This window comes from Mytilus edulis, chromosome 7, assembly GCF_963676685.1.
Source record: "Mytilus edulis chromosome 7, xbMytEdul2.2, whole genome shotgun sequence".
NCBI lineage: Eukaryota > Metazoa > Mollusca > Bivalvia > Mytilida > Mytilidae > Mytilus > Mytilus edulis.
In genome coordinates this window covers 47660142-47681555 of record NC_092350.1, presented here as the reverse complement: position 1 = coordinate 47681555, position 21414 = coordinate 47660142, and the positions used below count along the sequence as shown (strand labels likewise).

At 33.9% G+C, this 21414-nt stretch overlaps 1 protein-coding gene across 1 annotated transcript; it reads left to right on the top strand.

Moving 5' to 3' along the window:
- Positions 1–905: 905 nt before the first annotated feature.
- Positions 906–20856, top strand: LOC139481655 (uncharacterized). Its single transcript, XM_071265102.1, has 7 exons — positions 906–1228; positions 7653–7962; positions 8324–8368; positions 10346–10591; positions 15700–15807; positions 17047–19408; positions 20601–20856. The coding sequence occupies exons 2-6, from the start codon at positions 7881–7883 to the stop codon at positions 19053–19055; spliced, it is 2490 nt and encodes an 829-aa protein (XP_071121203.1). The 5' UTR covers positions 906–1228; positions 7653–7880; the 3' UTR covers positions 19056–19408; positions 20601–20856.
- Positions 20857–21414: the final 558 nt, after the last annotated feature.

Below are 21414 nucleotides of genomic sequence, written 5' to 3'. Positions count from 1 at the left end.
TACTGAAATCTTCACAATTTTAGCATTTTAGTTAAATTTTTGACGGATTCCGTCTTAAATGAAAGTGGCTGGGTTTGTGTTCATTCTTTATATTGAAATGTAAGTTATATTTGATGATAATACATAACATATATAAAGGTTGAGGATGAACACGAATGCGGCCACTTTCAATTTTGACAAAACCATCTGAAAAGTGACATTTTTGGCATATTTGATATAATTTTCATATTTAAGCTTGAATCGGAGCGTTTTTAATGACTAAATCAGTAAAAATCTTTCACATAAACTTATTGATTCAACTGAAATAGACACTTATAATAAGTGTTTAAAAAGTGTCAAAAATCTTTCATCAGATGAACTTGAAATTTGAGGCCATAATCGGTCCTTACCGGACCTACTCCTTTCATCAATAAGAATGAAGGTTTGACAATGTTATTGATGACTGTAAAACTTTAACCTTAAACCTAATCTTAATATTGACTGTAAAAAAACTCAATCCTTATATCAGTAAAGAACGGAAAATAGAAATAGATATTTTCAAACTTTTGCTCTGAATACTGTCTTTTGGTCATTATCAAAATTCTGTCCAGATTCCATAACTCTCCATGTAGGTTTGGCAAAGTAATTGGTGTTTAAACCATAGTCTGAACCTAAATGTTGAATCCGCCGACGCTATCATCGATGACGACGCCGACGACAGAATCTAGAATCGCTATGTCTCGGTTTTGAGAAATAAGCTCAACAAAAAGGTAAACACCTATTTATTCATTTATTGGAAACACGTCTTACACATCACGAGGTATTGTACATCCCAGTAACAGTATCTGTCGTTTGTAGACACTTCAAATTCACACTTGCAATGTATTTTGATATACTCAGTTATATGTAGATTAACATTATGTTTTAGATGATTGCAAGGATGGCATTTACAACATATTGAACGACATTATATTTCATACAGATTTTGATCCGAGCATCGTTGACCACCTTATTTCTAGTTGCGTTTTGACCATCGATGATGGAGAAGATATTATGCAAGCCAATACGAGAATTGAAAAGAATCGTATACTTTATGACATATTATTTGAAAGTGAAAGACCATACAATTCATTAGCGCCACTTCAGCAAGCATCAATAGACGTCAAAAACACAGAAATACAGTCGATATTGGAGAAAAACGGCTTTGTAGAACAGGAAATAAATTTGCCACCTGTCAAACACTCAGATGGTAGGTAAAAAGTTTTACATTCAAGGCAAACTCAGTAATTTTTTTAATTTGTGTGATGTTTTTATTATTTTCTGCTTTTTCTGAAAGATCCGCCATCAGGAAACTAAAACAAATTGAAAGCCAAAGATGTACAAATACTTTTATCCGAGGTGAGCTTTTTGAGCAAATTGGACACAAACAAAATATCAAAATCCATCTAAGATCTACTTTGGCGGATGAAGTTGAGATTCTAGTTTCTGAAACCGCGCTGAAGTACGTCCATTATTCATAGTTCTTTATTCAAAATTAAATAATGAATAATGAAATAGTTCACTATTCACTATTCAATGTTAAAAATAAATAATGAATAATGAAATAGTTAATGTTTCATTATTCAACTTGAAGCGGTGAATAGCGAAATAAAAAAACAAAAAAAATGACTGTGACACTATAATATTGCTATATCCCGTATTTCTAAATTCGTCATTTTGGTGATATCTAACAAATATTTAAATTGATATCAGAAAATAGAATAAAAACTCTTTAGATTGATAATTTTATTTATTTATTTAGTTTCGGAGGATAAACTAGATGGTTTTCCTAACTACTTTTAACAGAAATTCCTTGGTTCAATGTTTGGACGACCTGAATACCAGAACATATATATAGAAATTAAAATAATGTACGTCGTCTTTTTTTTATTTTCACTGGACCTTTGTTATTTTTCATCCTGTGATTATAATAACAATAAGTCGATTGTGCAGCAATGCCCATTAGAGGTGTTACGGAGGACCTAAATGCCAAAATACGCGTGAAAATTTAGAAATAGCCAATTTTGAATAATGAAATGGATATTTTGAATAATGGAATGGACTTCTCTGACCCTTCAACTCCTAATTATAGATATAAATAAAACCTCAGTCGAAAGCTTATTTAGAGAGAAACAAAAGGTATATAGGCAGGCTATATGTTCCGCAACGCATATTAGGGGAGTAACGAAGGACATAAATATCGAAATTAACATTAAAAAATAGCTTATTTTGAATAATGGAATGGCTGCTGCAACACGTCAACCCCTAATTTAGGAAATATTTATAAACCCAGATAGCGGAATAAACTGAGTATACACAATATGTGCCGCAATGACCTTTAGAGATGTTACGGAGGACCTAAATGCCAAATACGCGTGAAAATTAAGAAATAGCCAATTTTGAATAATGAAATAGATATTTTGAATAATGGAATGCACTTTTGTGACCATTCAGCCTCTAATTACAGATATACCTTATACATCATTCGAAAGCTTATTAAGAGAGGAACAATAGGTGTATGGTCAATATGTTCCGCAACGCATATTAGAGGAGTTACGAAGGATCGAAATATTGAAATACGCGTGAAAAATAAGAAATAGCTTATTTTTAATAATGAAATGGACTGCTGCAACCCTTCAGCACCTATGTAAAGGAAAAATTTATACACCAAATCAAAGCTTATTGATTAAAAAATAAACTGAGAATAAACAATATGTGCCGCAATGACCATTACAGGGGTTACAGAGGACCTAAATTCTCCTCCGGTCTGAAAGGCTAGGTTTGGGTAACACTTGTAGAATCACACTGTCGTATTCGGAAACCACAATCGGCCTTGTACCATTACACCATACACGTTACACCTTAGCACCATACACCATTCCCCATTCTATCTACATGATCCAAAATTACCCATAATGCAATTAAATTACAAATATTAAGATTATTATTATTGTTTATGTTTACAATTCGAAAAAATAAAATAAAAAGAACTTCATTTTCAACCAATGAAACGTCGTACACCACATTCAAACAATTCCCGATCGCACGTTACACAAGCACACCATTCCTCAAACACCATTACACCATTCCCTTTACACCATACACCATAGCACCATACACCTTACACCATTGCACCATATACCATACACCATTACACCATACACGTTTTTTTGGGAAGTTTACACCATCCAAGGGCTGTAGTCATACTGAGCTGCAAATACTGCTGTGCTCTAGGTCCGAGGATGTTGTCTGTAGGTGGTGCAATGGGTAGTGGGTCGGCAAACTCGGGCGGTGGAGGAGGGAGGGCTTGTACTGTTGCAGGAAGGTCTGCGATCTTTTTGGTGATCTGTGAATCTGCCTCTCGCTGAGCCTCAACCACAGGCTTGAACACCTTGTAAAGGTCCCGGATAAGTCCAATCTTATCGAGGCGATGCTGCATAATACTTGCTTGAATCTTCCGCTTGGTGTCTTGCAACTCCCTGGTAAGTGCCTCACTCTGCTTAGGGTCGATAACAATGATAAACTTCATTTATTTAATAGGATCGAATGCTGTTGAACGCCCCTAAGCGTTGGTGTTGACGCCCCTAATCGATGAATTGCACATGAAGGTATTACACAGCTGATATGGATCCCTTTTCTTCGAGTGTCATCGGTATGTGCACTGGTGGCCTCGAATCGTCTTGGCAAGGCATTGGGGTTAAGAAAATCGCTCGACCTTACCATAATGGCGGAGTTCCATGCGTTGAAATCACCTCCACCGCTATAGATAGGGCGAATGATCACGCAACCGCATTTTCAACGTTTGCTCCTCATATCGACTGGAACCCACTCGAACTTGCAGGACTGGAGTTCCTCTGTGTCCAGATATTCTGCATATTTCAGTTTCATAAAGAAATTTTCGAACTGATCCATTCTTAATAAACCATTAATAAACTTGTCTTGTCTTGTCTTTATCTTATACCTCATAGAACTCGTTTAATTTGCATCGATATTTCCATTTGCCTTTATGCTTGTAAAATTGATGGTTACAAATCCATAGGGCTTGGACTAGCAATGCCTACACAGAGCGTCAAACTGTTCCTTGATGAGATCGTTGCAGTGATCGCGTCGGATGTGGTCAAGATTCTTAGCGTCCTGTTGGAAAAGGCAGGGGAGGTTGCCATTTTCCCGGATCGACTGGCGGGGCAGTGTGAAGTAGTTCTGGCACAGGTAGAAACAATCGACGTTGTTTTGGCGACTGCGTACGTAGTAGTCTTTACACGTATTCTGTTTGCTCAGCATCAAGTCGTCAAACATCATGAGGTTCTTCCGGCTGGGATCAAGTTCTCGGGGGTCTAGTACATCGCTTCCTTGCTCGAAGAAAAAAGTGTCGATACCACTCGGGTGTCGTGGTGGTGGTAAGGTGTTGACCACATCGATCAACGAGTAGAGTGACTTGCCCTTGCACGATGTCTCGGATATCTACTTTAGAGAAGCTTTTACCCAGCGCTTGCTCCAACAGCTGGAAGATAGGTTGGTGAAGCGATTTTCCGAAGACGTACAATAGATTGTAGTCGTAGCCATCCATCTCGCAAGAATAGATTGTTCAGCAGCGTCGTCTTACCACAGTCCGACTTCCCAATGATCAACCCTCTGATCGCCCGCTGCGGTAGGATTTAGTGATTACTCCTCGTGGGGGCGTTGGCACTAGGAAATGTCTTCAACGTTCATTTATTGAAATAAAATAACGATGATTTTCTGCGTGAAATTTTGTAGGAAGGCGGACACAGTTAACACCAACGAGGCAATGGCCAGCAGCGGGCGACGGAGAAAGGTTGGCAACTGCAAGGTGTGCGTTGCCAAGAAGTCTCAGTTTGTTGCTACAACTGGTACAGGGTTCATGAACAAACTAATCAACCGATTATCCATGGTTATGCATCTACCCGGACACAACTTCACGGGGCCTGGGACTAAACTTAGCAAGCGACTTCTCCCCGGTGGCACTTCGAAAGCTTGATCAAAACCCATTAATCGAGTTGACCAGGCTGCATATCACCACGATCTTTGTTATGCCCAACATTCAACCGCACGCAACTCCATCTGTGACGAAGCTATGCTAGCCTCGCTTAACACCATTCTCAACCCTACCACACGCGAACGCTTGGACTGCAGCATAGTCGGACCCATCATCGGTACCAAAGTTCAATTCGGTCTGGGTGTTAAACAAATGTTCGCTGGACCGATAAGATATCTGCGTAATTGCACAAACCAGTTCGTTTCAGAAACGCTGTGTAGCGGTGGGTGGTGTGGATGAGACCTGGGCGGCCGACCTCGTTGATATGAGTGCCTTCTCCAGGGACAACAAGGGAAATAAATTTATCCTGAGCATTATCGATTATCGATTATCGATGTCTTCTCCAAATATGGCTGGCTGATACCACTCAAGAACAAGAAGGGGGTGACGGTGCGGGATGCCTTCCAAGCGGTGTGCCCAACAAGCTATGAACAAACAAAGGCACTGAGTTTTTTTACAACAAGCATGTATATCAGTTGCTTAAAAAGCATGGTATCGAGCTCTACTCCACCGGGAACGAAGAGAAGTCGAGTATTGTCGAGCGTTGAAGCCGCACCATGGAAGAGAAAATGTTCAAATCCTTTTCAGCCAACTCCACGCGCACCTATATCGATGTCCTGGACGATCTTGTTCGCCAGTACAATACACTTAGCACCGCTATCAAGATGACCCCTGTCGCCGCAAGTCACAAGGAGCATGAAAACAAGATGTATTGGAACCTTTACGGTAGCATCCCTCCCATGAAACCACCCCGATTTCGTGCTGGCGAATAAGTCCGAATCACCAGGAAAAAAGGTACATTCGAAAAGGGATACACACCCCGCTGGACCGAGGAAGTATTCACCATTTCCCTAGTTTTTTCAGAGGTCCAGTGGGCAATCTTTTCTACGATCTTTTCATCCATCTCCTCAAGGGTTTAAATCAAGTCCGTGTCCGCGGTGAAATCTGGTTTCCCGACTGAAAGTATCCCTCGTTCTCATCATCCGCCTTACCTGTTAGATTAATCTTTAAAAAGGTACAGTGTGTGATCACATTGCTTTTGCCCCTTACAATGCCCAATCTTCTGTAAGTTCCACCCGTGATATCCGAGAAACCTCAAGGGATGTCTGCACATCCATGTCAATAATGGGTGTCATCTTCCAGGTAGTATATACATCTTTAAAGACTTTCTTCGGCGAATGTACCTCAATTTTATCCCCAACGGCTTTCCTGTCTTCCAAAATCTTTTCCTGCACCTTCTTTAGCAGTCGATCTATCGACAGCCTGCTAACCCCTTTCAACCCAAGTTGTTTTGCCTGGGTGATAATCTCCTTCCTCGTGTGGGGTTTGGGACCACGCTGAATGTTTTGGTATTCAGATGTTCAGGTCGTCCATACATTGAACCAAGGAATTTCTGTTAACAGTAGTTAGGAAAACCATCTAGTTTATCCTCCGAAACTAAATAAATATATAAAATTATAAATCTAAAGAGTTTTTATTCTATTTTCTGATATTAATGTGAATATTTGTTAGATAACACCAATATGACGAATTTAGAAATACGGGATATAGCTATAGTGTCACAGTCAAATTTTTTAATTTTTATTTCACTATTCACCGCTTCAAGTTGATTAATGAAACATAAACTATTGCATTATTCATTATTCATTTTTTAACATTGAATAGTGAATAGTGAACTATTTCATTATTCATTAATGAATTTTGAATAATTAACTATGAATAATGGACGTACTTCAGCGCGGTGTTTCTGAACTGTTTCTAAATATTTCAAAAGTAAATTTAATAACGGTTTGTTATAACTTGTGTAAGTACCGATTACTGACTACACACACACATACATGTACATAATATATAGACTGAATGAGAGAGATGTAAAATAGTTTTATCAAACACAAAAGGAATAAATCTTGATCTTCATACTATTTAACTTACACAATTATTTGTTTAGATTTAATAATCGCAATGTACAATTAGCTGCAAAAATTTCTTAAACAGCATCCGATTTGTACCTGGATGACTGCACGCTCCTAATGAAGCTATTTTGTTTAGTGAAATATTGCGTGAATGTAAAAAAAATAACTATTTTTATAACACTAATCAGCGTGTTAAAGTTACATTCATAGGCATTAATATTTACATATACACAATCAGGATAAAACTAAATTATAAACAAATATTCTGATTTGAGCGTTCCCGATGAAGGTAAATCCAGAAAAGCGTTTTGTTTTAATTTTTTAACACACTTAAAAAAGCAGCAGTTGTCATCTATTGAATATTTTTTGCGACAGTTCTGTATTTCACTGTTGAGTGCCCGTAAGGATTATGTAAAATTCAGAAATATTTAAGTACCTTAGCGATGTAATTTAGTACACATATTATATTCATAGGTAATAATATAATAAAAGAATAACCCAACATCTCAATGATTATAAAGAAGACAAAAACATTAAGATGTAGGAAATGTTAAGAGTTTTGTCGTTATGTTATTTTGATTTTTAAAGATTTGGAAGTCGACGTTTGTAATACATGAGGGTGTTTTTGATATTTAATTTTATTAGTTATCTTCATTTCTTCATTGCAGATATCAAGGATGATTCCGTTCATTTGCAAAAATGTTACAAAACTATAGTTGACGATCTTGATAGTATAGAACCCATAGATAAGCTTGTAGAGTTTGGTGTTTTGAGTTTTGAACACATGGAGGAAATAAAAGCCTGTCGTACACCACGAGAAAAAAATAGGAAACTTTTACGTACACTTATGTTCAAATTTAAAGACGGATACAAGAATTTTCTTAATTCACTAGAGGATGACTGTGTTCATGAAGATCTGGCTAAAAAAAATCATGCAAACAGAAGTAACAGAAAAGGATAGACATCTATTACGAATAGGTAATTGTGTAATATTTGAAATAACATTTATGGAATTAAGATGCTGAACATTGTTTTCCATTTGCTTTTCTCTGTTTTGTATTGTTGCAAATGTCAATAAAACCGACAGGTTTGTGGTAAAGGAATTGCATATAAAGAGGTTTATTCCGAAACAATGGAATGTATAACGACTGTACTTTGTTTAAGATTATTTGACTATGTGTTCTACATTTGTGGTTTGCTTTTTCATTGATTGGTATAAACCATACGGTTTTTTCTTCTTTTTGTTGTTTCTGGCGAGAGACATACTCTTCCTAAATATTTACTATATGATTATCAAATACAAAATAATTCATTTACCATTTGCATGCTTTAATTAAAGGAATCTGTGCAAGAAAGAGAATACATAAAAACAAGCAAATCAAAGGTAAATATATTATTTCGTATGACACAATGAATTATAGATGCGACAGAACTTTTACCATTCAGAAATCCTTCATTCATCAGAATAAAACGTTTTTCACTTTCAGAGTAAAAATGCAGAAACATGTATTGTTCATACAATATAGCCCATAAGGAGGTGACGAAACACGAAGAAATAATTTAGTAAAGATGAATGGTGACAAGATTGTATTGTTGACACAACTCCATCATTCAGTTACGGACTTCATAATTAAGCGTTATTAACCCTCAGGGAACCCTAATTTGCAAGCTCCTTTTGGACTACTATGTGTGGTCACGTCCTGAACCTTTGTTGGTTTATATGTAAATATATTTCAGGTCATTTGATTATTATGATAATCGTGTTTGACACTCAAGGTACTTTTTTCGGTGTAAAGTTTCAATTTATATGTTGCAATACTCCAGCCAATATATGTGTATGGAGTTAATATGATTACGATTACGGTATCAATCCATCGGTAGCTTCCTTACATTCTTTATATTACAAAGATGAATATTTTTATTAATAAATGTATAATCTGACACAAAATTACTAAGGTATATTGTGTATGAATCTTAAACAATCATATCAAACAAAGCCTTATATCATTATTAACTTTAAAGTCAGACATAGGGTAAGTTAGGTAGGATATGATAGGTTTTATATAATTTAAAAATATTCTTTATTCATCTGATATCATAAAACGGCTGAAATTACTAATAATCAAATCTCCAGTTACTCCCCTTTTATCCTGAATTGTTCAATCTTTAGTTTTTGTGTAGTTCTTTGTGGATTGTTAAAAATGAACTATCAATCTTGTTACAAATAAAACTGTTTAAATATACAGCCGTAGCCTTTTCAATAAAAAAAATGTTTCTAACTTTTCACTGATACACGTTTGTTGTTCAACATTTTGAGAGATGTCATTTGTTGCTATAAAAAAAAACCTTTTCGTCTGTTTAAGTTGTTGAAAGACACGTTCGTCGGACAAATGTACGCTTCAAACCTTTTAAAATTTGCGAAACTGTATGTTTCTAATACAATGGTTGTTTTGCTCTTTTTTGTACAAGTAACAAATAGAAAAAAAGGAGCAAAAACGAAACTGTTGATGCCGATATAATAGTATTCAAAATCTCTGTAGCAGAAAAGAATAAAGGTTTGAAATTGATTTCATGTTTTGCATGCAGATTAACACCATTTGTTTATTGAACTATGAACTTTCGAAAATCTAGTTGAAGTGCATATACCGTGTTTTTTTTTTAAATTTCCGAATGATTATCAATTTAATAGTTTACTCTTACGGTTGATACCGAAAATTTAGTACATTTAAAAAGCTATACCATATTGTCATCAGTTTAAGAATTCATTGGTAAGGATGGGTGATGCTAGAACTAAACTCAGGATATGCATTCAAAATTGGATTTTATCTAAAGCATTACAATTACAAAGATGGAGCTGGCATGTTAGTAACTGCCAGTAGTCCTTTGTTAATTTATGTATCATTGTCATTTTGCTTAGTTTCTTTTGTTACCTATTCTGACATCGGACTCAAAATTCTTTTAAACTGAGTTTTACTCTGCGTATTGTGTGTTTCTTTATTCTACATTGGCTAGAGGTATAGGGGGAGGGCTGAGATCTCTCAAAGCATGTTTTACCCCGCCGCATTTTTGCGCCTGTCCCAAGTCAGGAGCCTCTGGCCTTTGTTAGTCTTGTATGTTTTTTTTAATTTTAGTTCATTTACATGTTTTAGAGTTTAGTATTACGTCAATTTTCACTGAACTAGTACACATTGTTATTTAGGGGCCAGCTGAGGCCCACCTCCGGGTGCAGGATTTTCTCGCTGCGTTGAAGACCCATTGGTGACCTTCGGCTGTTATCTGCTCTTTGGTCGGGTTCTTATCTCTTTGGCATATTCCCCATTTGCGTTTTCAATTTTATTATTTAATTGCCTTTATTTCGTAGCATCAGTTCAGAAAGTCATAATAGACGTGAAGTCAACAGTATCAAAAAGTGATCATGACAAGATAACAACAGGTTGTGACTTGATAAAGATAATGGAGGACAACAATATTGGACCAGACGATGAGTACCGTTGTCATGTAAAACAATTCATTCAAACATCATCGTACAATGCTATACAACGTTTTGTTTCTGTTGATGATTTTCAAACAGATTCAACGACAGATGTGGATTATATATCAAAGGAAGGTATGTTAACTGTGATAGTATTTACAAATATTCCCCTCCTTTTTCCAATTATAGATAGGAGAAAAATGAAAATGATCAGAGAAAATCTAAATTACAATTTACGTACGTAGTCGTTAACAATAAAAGTTTTGATAAAATGCAAATGAAGTAATTGGTAAAATGGAAGCTGATTGAATGAATGCCCTCACTCATATTTTACCTCTAATTTTTTTCGTAGTTTAAAGAAACAAAGCATAATTTGTGTCTTTATCAGTACTGACATTGACATATCTGAATATGTATTGCTACGTGTATACTGTTACATATTATGAACAATTATCATGGTCTTACATCCTTTCGATACTGGTAACTTAATATGCATGTGGTTAGGTCATGCTTTTCTACATAAATGGGCATTGTAGATACCTTGATTAAGGTCACGAAAAAATATAATTTTGTGAAGAACCGCAGAAACAAATACACTTAAGGTGATATCATCAAAAATGCTTGATTTTGTTTACATTTTTGGAAGATATATATGTAGGATTCAAATCTACAATGCATGGTGGGTTCCAAATCTATGGCAGATTCCTAATCTATGGCAAATATGACGTCATGACATCCCAAATCTATGGCAGATTTTTACAATCCTAATCTATGGCAAGTTTTCTAATTTCCTAATCTATGGCGGATTTTTGTTGTTTCCAAATCTATGGCAAATTTGGAGCTAATGGAAAACAATGCAGTACATATATGATCAATGACTTGTCTGAAACCAGTGGAAATGTACGACATGTCTATAAACATTTGTGAAATGATGGTCAACCAAATCGTGATGGTAACCAATTTTTTTTTGTAAATGATGAATTCCTCAATACAGACTTCAGGCTTGAAATGTTGTGCCCCGTAAAAATTAAAAAAATATATATAATCATGGTACCTATATTTTACCCATTCCTTAGACCAACTAGTAAGTCCCTTAACAAAAAAAAGTTAAAAAAATAAAAATAAACAGTTTGAATTTTCAACTAATACTTATTTTATCGTTAATACATCTTTTTTATTTGTTGACAATTTAAATCAAATAGATATCCGTTAATTTTATCTTTCACTTTATAAACTTTGCCAGCTGCAGATAGTAAAACATTTACTATAACTCCTTTTTTTATAATCCGGTTCTGAAAAAAGTGGTGCCCTAGCTTGTACATCGCGGGTTTTGGCTGATACAGCACATTTTGACCCTCTTCCGAATAATAGGTCACATTTCCTTTAAATCATCCGCAAATTGTTGTCCAGGATAATACCTTCATCTGGAATCGTGTTCAAATCTATGAGCTTCGCAATCGTTTGTGGCAGCTACCATGTAATATTGCGTTATTCCATTGTGACGCAATTTAAAGATCTGCCATTGATTTGGAGAAAACAAAAATCTGCCATAGATTTAAGTTGTTCGGCGTTTGTAACGTCACATTTGCCATAGATTAAGAATCTGCCATAGATTTGGAACCCGCCATAGATTTGAGTCCTACATATCTTTAAACAGATAGTCGCTAGTCCAATAGGAACAACTCGTTCACCCCTAAAATTAATATTATATGAAATCATATGAAACAGAATTTGCACAAAACTATCTCAAAGACTAAAACAAAAAGATAAAACCGAAATAAAAAAAAAATCCATTAATTGCTCCCGTTCTGATTTGTCGCGAATATCAGAACGTTTTCAATACATGAATTTAATTTTAATTAGATTGCAGTTGCTTTGTTATGATATGCAGTTAAAAAAGACATAAATTGATATTCATTTACAAAGGAAACCATGCATATCCATGGATGTATAAGTATAAGTATATACACTTTGTGAGACCAATCAAAGAACTTACTGTGGAAGTACTTATATATGTGGGTATCAATTTTCGTGGTTTGAGCAGAATTTGTTTGTCGTTGGTTCTTAAATTCTCGGATTTTAGTCTTCTGAATAAAAAACATAGAGGGAAGATTTAAAGCCATCACAATACGAAGATTCTTGAAATAAGTCATATGTTGTTTTTATAATTATTTGCGGAACATTGCAAGTTAGTGTGTTCATTTTAACTTACTTGATCGGCTTTCATCACTTCACTACTGACAACATTCATCAATGTTTTTATGAAATGATTGCTCTCGGAAAAAACCTGATTCAGCTATGATTATAAATTGTCTTGATAGAATGATTTGCATATCCCACCAAAACCTTCACAACCTTAATTATGTTATATATTTTTGAATAAAATAAGAAGATTTAAATTGAAAACGAGAATATTAATGCCAAAGACCATGTGACATAAATGTAAGTAACGATTAGTTACCGTATTGCCTTCAATAATCAACAAAATCCATACCGCATTCTAAACCATAAAAGGCCACGACATGACCAAGTAATATTTCAAACGAGAAAGCAAACGTCTATTTCAATGTCGAAAAGAAAAAAAGAAAAACAAAATAAATATAGAAAGGAAGGAATGACAACCACTGAGTTACATGCATACATATACATGTATACTAGAGGGATAATCAAACCCATAAGTCGAAGAAAAACGGACAATGTATATGTTCTTCCTGCCTGTTTTCGCATTAGTTGTAACATACCTTAACGGGACAAATGTACACGGTCGGAACATTTATTCAGATCAATAACTGCGTTTCATTTATTTTCGTGGGTAACAATTTTTGTGGATGTAGGAAATATTTAGCTAGCTATAAAACCAGGTTCAATCCACCATTTTCTACATTTGAAAATGCCTGTACCAAGTCAGGAATATGACAGTTCTTGTCCATTCGTATTTGATGCATTTTGTTATTTGATTTTGCCATGTGATTATGGACTTTCCGAATTGATTTTCCTCTGAGTTCAGTATTTTTGTGATTTTACTTTTTATATATATATTTTTTATCTAGGACACTGCACGTAGTTCTTTTTAATCTGATTCATGCACTTTTGTAATCTGTAGGAATTTGTAAGTTGTTGAATTTTTAATTCGTTGCTGTTCTTGCACTAGCTATGGGTTTATGAAAGTAACAACTGAAAGATAAGAATAAGAACAGTTTGATCATAATCGTAAACAACACTGTGATACCAAGCCCAAACTTTTTTGTTGATAACGTTGGCATTATGTTACAACTGAATGCAAACTCCGTACAGTGATCGTTTCCGATCCGGATCTATTTTCCTAAAGTCCATAATGTTGTAGAGTAGTATTCTGATCGGAGCTAAAACTTCCGGAGAGTAAAACACTAAATGCTTACGGCTTTACTCGCAGAACAAGCATTGGTATTCAAGCAAGTACTGAATAAGATTGGGATGCTAGCAAACGTCTATATCATCTATGTCGACTCATTTTTATAATACTTTAGTTTGATTCTAAATATTAAAGAACTATATGAATATCCGTAACTTATTTTTATGTACAGCCATAATAATACTTTCAATAACTCAACATTAAAATCGTTTAAATTTTTTAAATTTTAATTAAATGTTTATATTAAAAGTGTTATTGACCTATAATGGTTTCTTATGGTATGGGTCATTTTCAAAAAATGTCGAATTTTGAAATTGAAAAATTCATTAAAAGTTACTTATTCAAACAACCCTCTACATAAGCAAATCAAAACAAACAGTACTTTAAGAACAACATATTAAAAGATGCAATCTTAATAATGACATACAAGAATATCTTGAAACAATATTTTGTCTATCCTGTTACCATTTTCAAAAGAAATTTTGGGTTATTAAGAAAAGGTTTAGATAAAATGTTAAGCTTGTTTTACGTTACCAATTAGATGGTTTTCAAGAGAATAGACTTCTATATATATTCATTCTGTAAATTAATAGATTATTTGCCAATTTTCTAGGTTGTACTGAAAAATGGCTCTCAAAAAAGGTTTTCAAAGGTTGTAAAAATTACCACCAGTAATGCAACCCTTTCAAATAAACCCAACATCAAGTTAATCCCTCATAAGTTTATTTACTTTTCTCTTTATCTCGTTGGTAACAGGAACGTACGTTTCTGATATATCACTTTATAAAAGTCTATTCTGTTACCTTTTTGTCTATCCTGTTACCGATATCAGTATTGCACCTGTAAATGCTTAATTGGAAAGATTAAGACGTTATAACCTTAAGATGAGTTCTAACAATGAAATATTTCGTTCGTTTTCCACCTACATGTTAAGATAAAAAGTTTAACGACGTTTTTGTCTATAATTGTCTTTCCTGTTACTGTAACCATAGCAACCATAGTAACAGGATAGACATAACAGGATAGACAAATTTCTTCGTTTTTGATTGCTGTTGTGAAATAACTACTCCCTTTGGTGAAGTGATTATGGTTTTCTATTGTGAATTTGGTTTCCAACACGTTATTGCACTTTTTACAACCATACTGTTAGTGTAATTAATCAAAATGGTTGGTAACAGCATAGACATAAAAAAAAAGTACGCTCTATTTTTTTCACTAAATGTCTTGAAATTTCTTTTCTCTACACTGTCGTTCAAAAAACGAGGCGTTATTAATGTAAAGATTACTTTGCATTTTTGAAATCAACACTGACTGATTCAATATTCATAGGGAGAATAATTTAACGACTGATTTAAGTAGCGGTAACAGGATAGATATGAACCTCATGTACGCTGATTGAATTTAGTTTGTAGATAATCTGTAACATACAATGATAAAGAAGCTACGATTTGTCGTTAGAATAATAATTAACGTTCTTAAAAAGTCCCTTGTGCAGATATCAAGGCGATCAGAAAATCGGAAAAAATCATTTGAAATGTGTTTTTCTGACAATGTACGCACACAAATACCCCCAAAATCGGACTTAAATGCAGTTTAATCTTATCAAAATAGATGTAAGGTGTGTTTATTATTGATGTTCTGAATCACAAATCCGACAAGCTTTCATTTAAACCATTACAACTGAAATTTCCATTAGAAATAAAAAAAAAATAAAATGTAGCATGGGTGTACTGAAAATTCGACATTTTTTGAAAATGACCCGTACATGTATATGTTATAATTGATGAAAGAAAAACATTTTTCGAAGTTAAGCATTAATTTGTAGTTTTATTTTTTTATTTTTTTATTTTAGAACATTTTGACATAACATGTATGAAAGTCGTTGATAATTTCAAGGAAACTATTCAGTTTCGGGAAATGGTTGAAAAAATTGAGAAGAACCGCATAGTCCTTGTCAAAGGTAATTATCTTAGCCCTTCATAACAAAATGGAAAAAGAAATAAACGAAATTCTACATAGCAATGATACACACCAGAGAGTTGATAATAACGCTGAATTCATTATTGAATAACATTTAAATGGGAGTTTTAGTTGCAAATAAAAATGGCGCTATTTCAGAAGGTGAAAAGCTACTGATTTTCCAACAGGAAGACTGATCTACTCGACTGATTTTACACTGAATTGCACAGTTCCATTGCCTGAGATTATTTATCCACATTTGTATGTGCATTTTAAATCCTTTTAAAGAACCCACAAGAGTCTTACGTCTCATAACAAAACAAAGCACAAACTAGGTTTATCAATATATTTATATATCTATTATGTCAATATTTGTGACATTTTTTTGTCGGGGTGACGAAGTCCAAAACCGGTCTATAGTTTGAAATGTTGGGCGAATTGTTAGACAGTCTAAAATTTTTGTATAATCAATTATTCAATTATCAACCCAGATCTCTGAAATAAGATTGCGCAAACGTTCAAGTTGTGCCGCTGTGTTTATAAAATTTGTAAAGGATTTTCCGTCATATTTCCATACTTTTCCTAAGCAGATTTTTCAAAGGATGGTACCAGTTTTAGGTAATCAACTCCTCTTACAACTTTCAATCTAGAGCGATAAAACTTCACAGAAAAATTGCATTCACGTTGAAGTGGGTGAGCTGCTATCATAGAATGGTTTAAAGGAATTGTCCCTATTATTTTTTGTCCTTGATATTTAGTCATTATCAACTTATATGTTTTTCAACACTTCCGTTAGCTTTAACACCATGTACCTGACACGTCATGGATAGATTGGGCACATGTTGAACCTGTGCATCAGCAATTCTGAAATTGTTTGACGGATCTGTCCCGATTTTTTAAACTGGGGACTAAGTAATTTTTCAGCACAATTTACAAAAGAGGATATTTTCCATGTATTACAGTTATGAAAAAGTGGGCAAACATTTTTATCCGACATTTGTTCAACAATAATGGTCTATTTACGTGATAAAATATTTGGACGCAAAAGCAAACCGCCACTTCTTCGATGTACCTAAAACAAATAACGGCATAAAAATTAACTACGATATTGATGATATAAGATAAAAATATAGATTTCTTATACGTGTTCTTTTCCTTAATTGTTTTTTAATAAATTATAAAAAAAATGTTACAATCAGTGATAACATTTTTGTGTTATAATAAATCTTTAATATTTTAGGTCCAAATGGTTCAGGAAAGTCACAGTCCTCATTTGCATATGCCAATCAATTTTCTGCAACGTTTCCCTCTGCTACAATCTGGCGAATTCCATGTAGTTCTATGCAAAGTATGACTATGTCATTATCTATTTTGATGACAAATCTCAAAATCGACAGTGGAGAAATGTGCAAGGAAAGGGGTATTGATTCGCGTTTCCATGATATGATCAAAACGGTCTTTGTCAGAATGTCTGACATGAACGACACGAATCACCTTATTATATTAGATGATATTGAGTCACCAGAAGAACCCGTTATAGATTTGATATTGAAAAAGGTAATTCAAACAAAAAACATTTATGTCATAGGTACGTCAAACAAAAGATTTATGATCACTCAATACAGAAAGTACGGCATGAAAATGAATAGAATGACGGAAACTGAAGCTTTTTCGTTCTTTGAGTTTGCAGAATATAGCAGAGAGGACGTCACAACATTAGCCAAAAAACTAGATTGTTTGCCGTTAGCGCTTTCTTTTGCAGCTACTTATATAGAAAATACCCAAACATCTATAGAAAATTATATACATCTTTTAGAAAATGATGAAATATCCGAACATATTTTAGGAGCTGACTTGGTTTTTCAGCCGTTTAATTTAATACTTCAAAGACTGCAAAATGATCTCACAAAAAAGGTACAGTGTGTGCTGAGCTATGCACCGTATTTTGTGTACGATAACATATCGGTGATGCTTCTTAAAAGTTTACTACCGGATTTTTTATCAGAAGGAGAAAAAGAAGCTGAAATAAATAACCTTATTATTACTTTAAGGAAGTATTCTGTTGCAGTAGTTAAGGGTTATGGTGAGCGACGGAGTATATCGATACATAGTATGACTTGTTTGGCGATTAGAAAAAATAAAACAAAAGAACAAATTAAACAAGAAGTATCTTATCTTTTGAAACACTACTGTTTCATTATGGATTTAGATCTTCGTTTAATTGAATCTATCAAACGAAATGTCTGCTACTTAAGTCATGCTACTCTTCTCTTAGAAAAGTTTCATTCTTATTTAGATACAAATGTTTTTCAAATGAGAATATATAAAAGTTTTTTATGTTGTGCAATAGGAGTAACATTTCGGATGTATGGAAATGCAGAATTATCATCATATGAATACCTAGAACGAGCCAAAAATATTATTTTCGATTTAATAAAATTTCAACCAAAAATTTCTGTTTATCCATTCACTTCCACAGATCCCGTGCTTTATCTAAAGGGTTGTTCCGTTCTACAAAAGGATACAGAGGATATATTTCATAGATTAGTAAAAGAAAGTGAACAAAAAATGACAAAAGATTTTGTGCAAACATTTTTAGCAAACAAATTCAGGAGTTCAAGAGAAATGGAACTCTTTGAAAAATATGCTAATGGGGAGATAAACAAGAATGAAATAAAACACTTCAAATTGACTTCATACAAAACTAAAAAAAGGGGAAATATGGAAAAAATATTTGCTCCTTTTAAAAGTATCAAGGAAACTTTCCTTGTTGATTTACTTATAAGTATTATGCATGAAAGTAGTAAAAATAAGTGGTGGATGGAATCGACAAATAGCATGGTCACTGAATATGGCAACAATGAAACAAAAATGGATAGTCTGACTGACAGTCAATTTGCGTATAATCTCGCAGTTTGGTTGCAGTGTTATTTCAAAAAAAGTTATAAAAACTACCTACCTATTGCTGCTTTAGTAGAACATCGCGATGGCATTATTAGATTTTTGAGATCAGAGAGAACTGTTTCAACTAAAAATCTACACAAGATCATACAAAGGCTAAAGGAAATGCAAGGAGAGGGTTCATCAACTTTGTTCTACACCTATGGTGCTTTAAAAATGGCGCCAAAATTTACTCTCTATCATAAATGCATGATCAATCGCGCTCTTTTAAAGTGCTGCTTTATTGAATGGCGGGAAGGAAAAGTGAAAAGTGTCTTGAAAAAGCTATTTTGCAAGCACAAACCTTAAATGAAATAGCTATCACTATGAGAGAAGATTGGCTAATCTGTATGATGATTTACCTTGAAATTGCTGAAACATATCTCCTCTTTCCCACGAAAAACAACATTGATCAAGCTAAACAAAAGTACAAAAAAGCATTTGAACTCCAATCAACATTTGGTGGTATACTTCTGACTACCCAATACCATTTCAATCTTTATCAACAATATATTCATTTTTGCTTGAAATTTGGCAATTTAGAAGATCTCAACGATGCACGGAAAATTTCTGTTGAAATGAGGGAGAGGTGTGTCCAACAAAAACGTAAACAAGCAATTGGAGACAACTTGATTAAGATTGAAGATAGAACAAAATCAAAGGTGAGTTTGGTTATTAATGAATGTTATCTATGCATTATATACAGAAAAGTAAAGGTGTGTATATACAAACGGGGCAATGCAAAACCAAAAATAAAACAGAAAACAACAAGACTAATTACAAACGCCCCTATAAATTCTTCACATTATACTTAATTTAGAACACCAAGAACAAAACCAAGATATATTGATGAACGCAGGCGCTTAGGGTGGGACAGTAGTTTATATTCCACTAATGTTTCCCGTCGTATTTCTCCTTCGGTGATGTCACACATATTACCTACATTTGTAGTTTGAACCCGCAACATTCTGGAAGTACCTGTCGTAAGTCAGGAGCTTGTATTTCAGTGGATGTCGTTTGTTGATGTATATAACTTTTGTTTCTCGTTAACCTTTTTGTACATAAAAAATGCCGTTAGTTTTCCCGTTTGAATTGTTTTACCTTTATCATTTCGAGGCCTTTTATAGCTAAATTTACAGAAAAATTAACATTTTAATGTCATCAAAAAAGTGCTGACTATGCAACACTCGTGCTTCGTCTTCAGAAGACTCATCGGTGACGCTGGAATAAGAACAGTGCAAATCAAAAAAGAAAATGTAGAGCTTTATAACGCATAAATTCCGAAAGGTTGTACAAAAAAAAGGCTTAGACAATTGTAATCTTTACCTGGTGGTAGTAAGAACTTCGAATAGTATATCTTGATATAAACAGTAAATGTAGCGAAATTATGAACATATCAATGATATATCATGTCAACACACAAGTGCTGACTACTAGGCTGGTGATTTAAAGTCAACCTTTGTTATTTATTCAACGAAAAAAATTCACCTATTGAACAAAAATTAAACAAACATGTTTATATCAGATTTAGTTTCTTTTTTAAAACTTAAACTTAAAATTACACTAGTGTTGAAAACAATACTGAAATGTCCTACATATTATCAAGTGGTTACTTTCTTGCCATGATTGTAGTTTTTTATTCGAGTTTCAACGCTGTTCAAATTCGCATTTGATTTGATTTTCCAATTTGTTTTATTCGAGCATCACTGGTGAGTCTTGTGTAAACGAACGAATGGTTTAATACATTATACGTGTGGTATACTTGATAATTTTTTATGCTTTTATTCTGAAAGGTGTTATAAATACATTGATTAATTTCTTTAAAATTCAAATTATATCTGCTTTCCATTTCAGACCAGAAGAAAGGTTGCCATTAATCTACTCGGAATACTATTTCTGATTTCATCTGTGTTTGCTGGTGTGTGGTTCTTTATGACCAAGTGATTCAATCCTATCGTTGATTAAGAACAATAGAAAAAATGTGGCCATGCTATTGACATTGAATATCTTGAACGTAAAACAATGTAATGTTAGACTTAATCACAGACGATTGAACAAGTACTATGTATGCTTGACAAATTAAAATAAATAAATTAGAGTTTCTTAAAAAGTTTGTTACAAATTAAATACTTGGAAAACAAATAAACGATACAACGTGTATTTTTTAACATCAATGTTAAATATAATGATTTACTTTCCGGATACCTACATGTATCATCAGTATAATTGCTTTATCTTATGCTTTCATTTTAATCATCTTTAATAAATGCTATATTCATCAGAAACAATATAAAATGGTGGTGGTGGCCCAGGGATCAAGGTCAAGAAAGCTGGTCCTTATAATGAACCTGAATCAATACTTTACTTCTTTACAACTATGAAGGGATGCAAGTTGTCTAGCTCATGTCCTTAAAAATATTGTAATGAACATTTGAGTAAAAGAGAAATGAGGGGCAAAAACAAACTAACAATACCATAGCAGTTAACACAATTATATGGCGAAATTTGTCCACTACTATCTTACAAATGGGCATGATCTACGACGGCAACTGTGATGATTTTATCAATAACCATACAATAATTGCTCAATTTGCAGGCGTCCTTGTTTTTCCTTTGTTTACTCGAAAAGGTATTGGGTAGTCATACTTGACTCAAAATCAGTGAATGC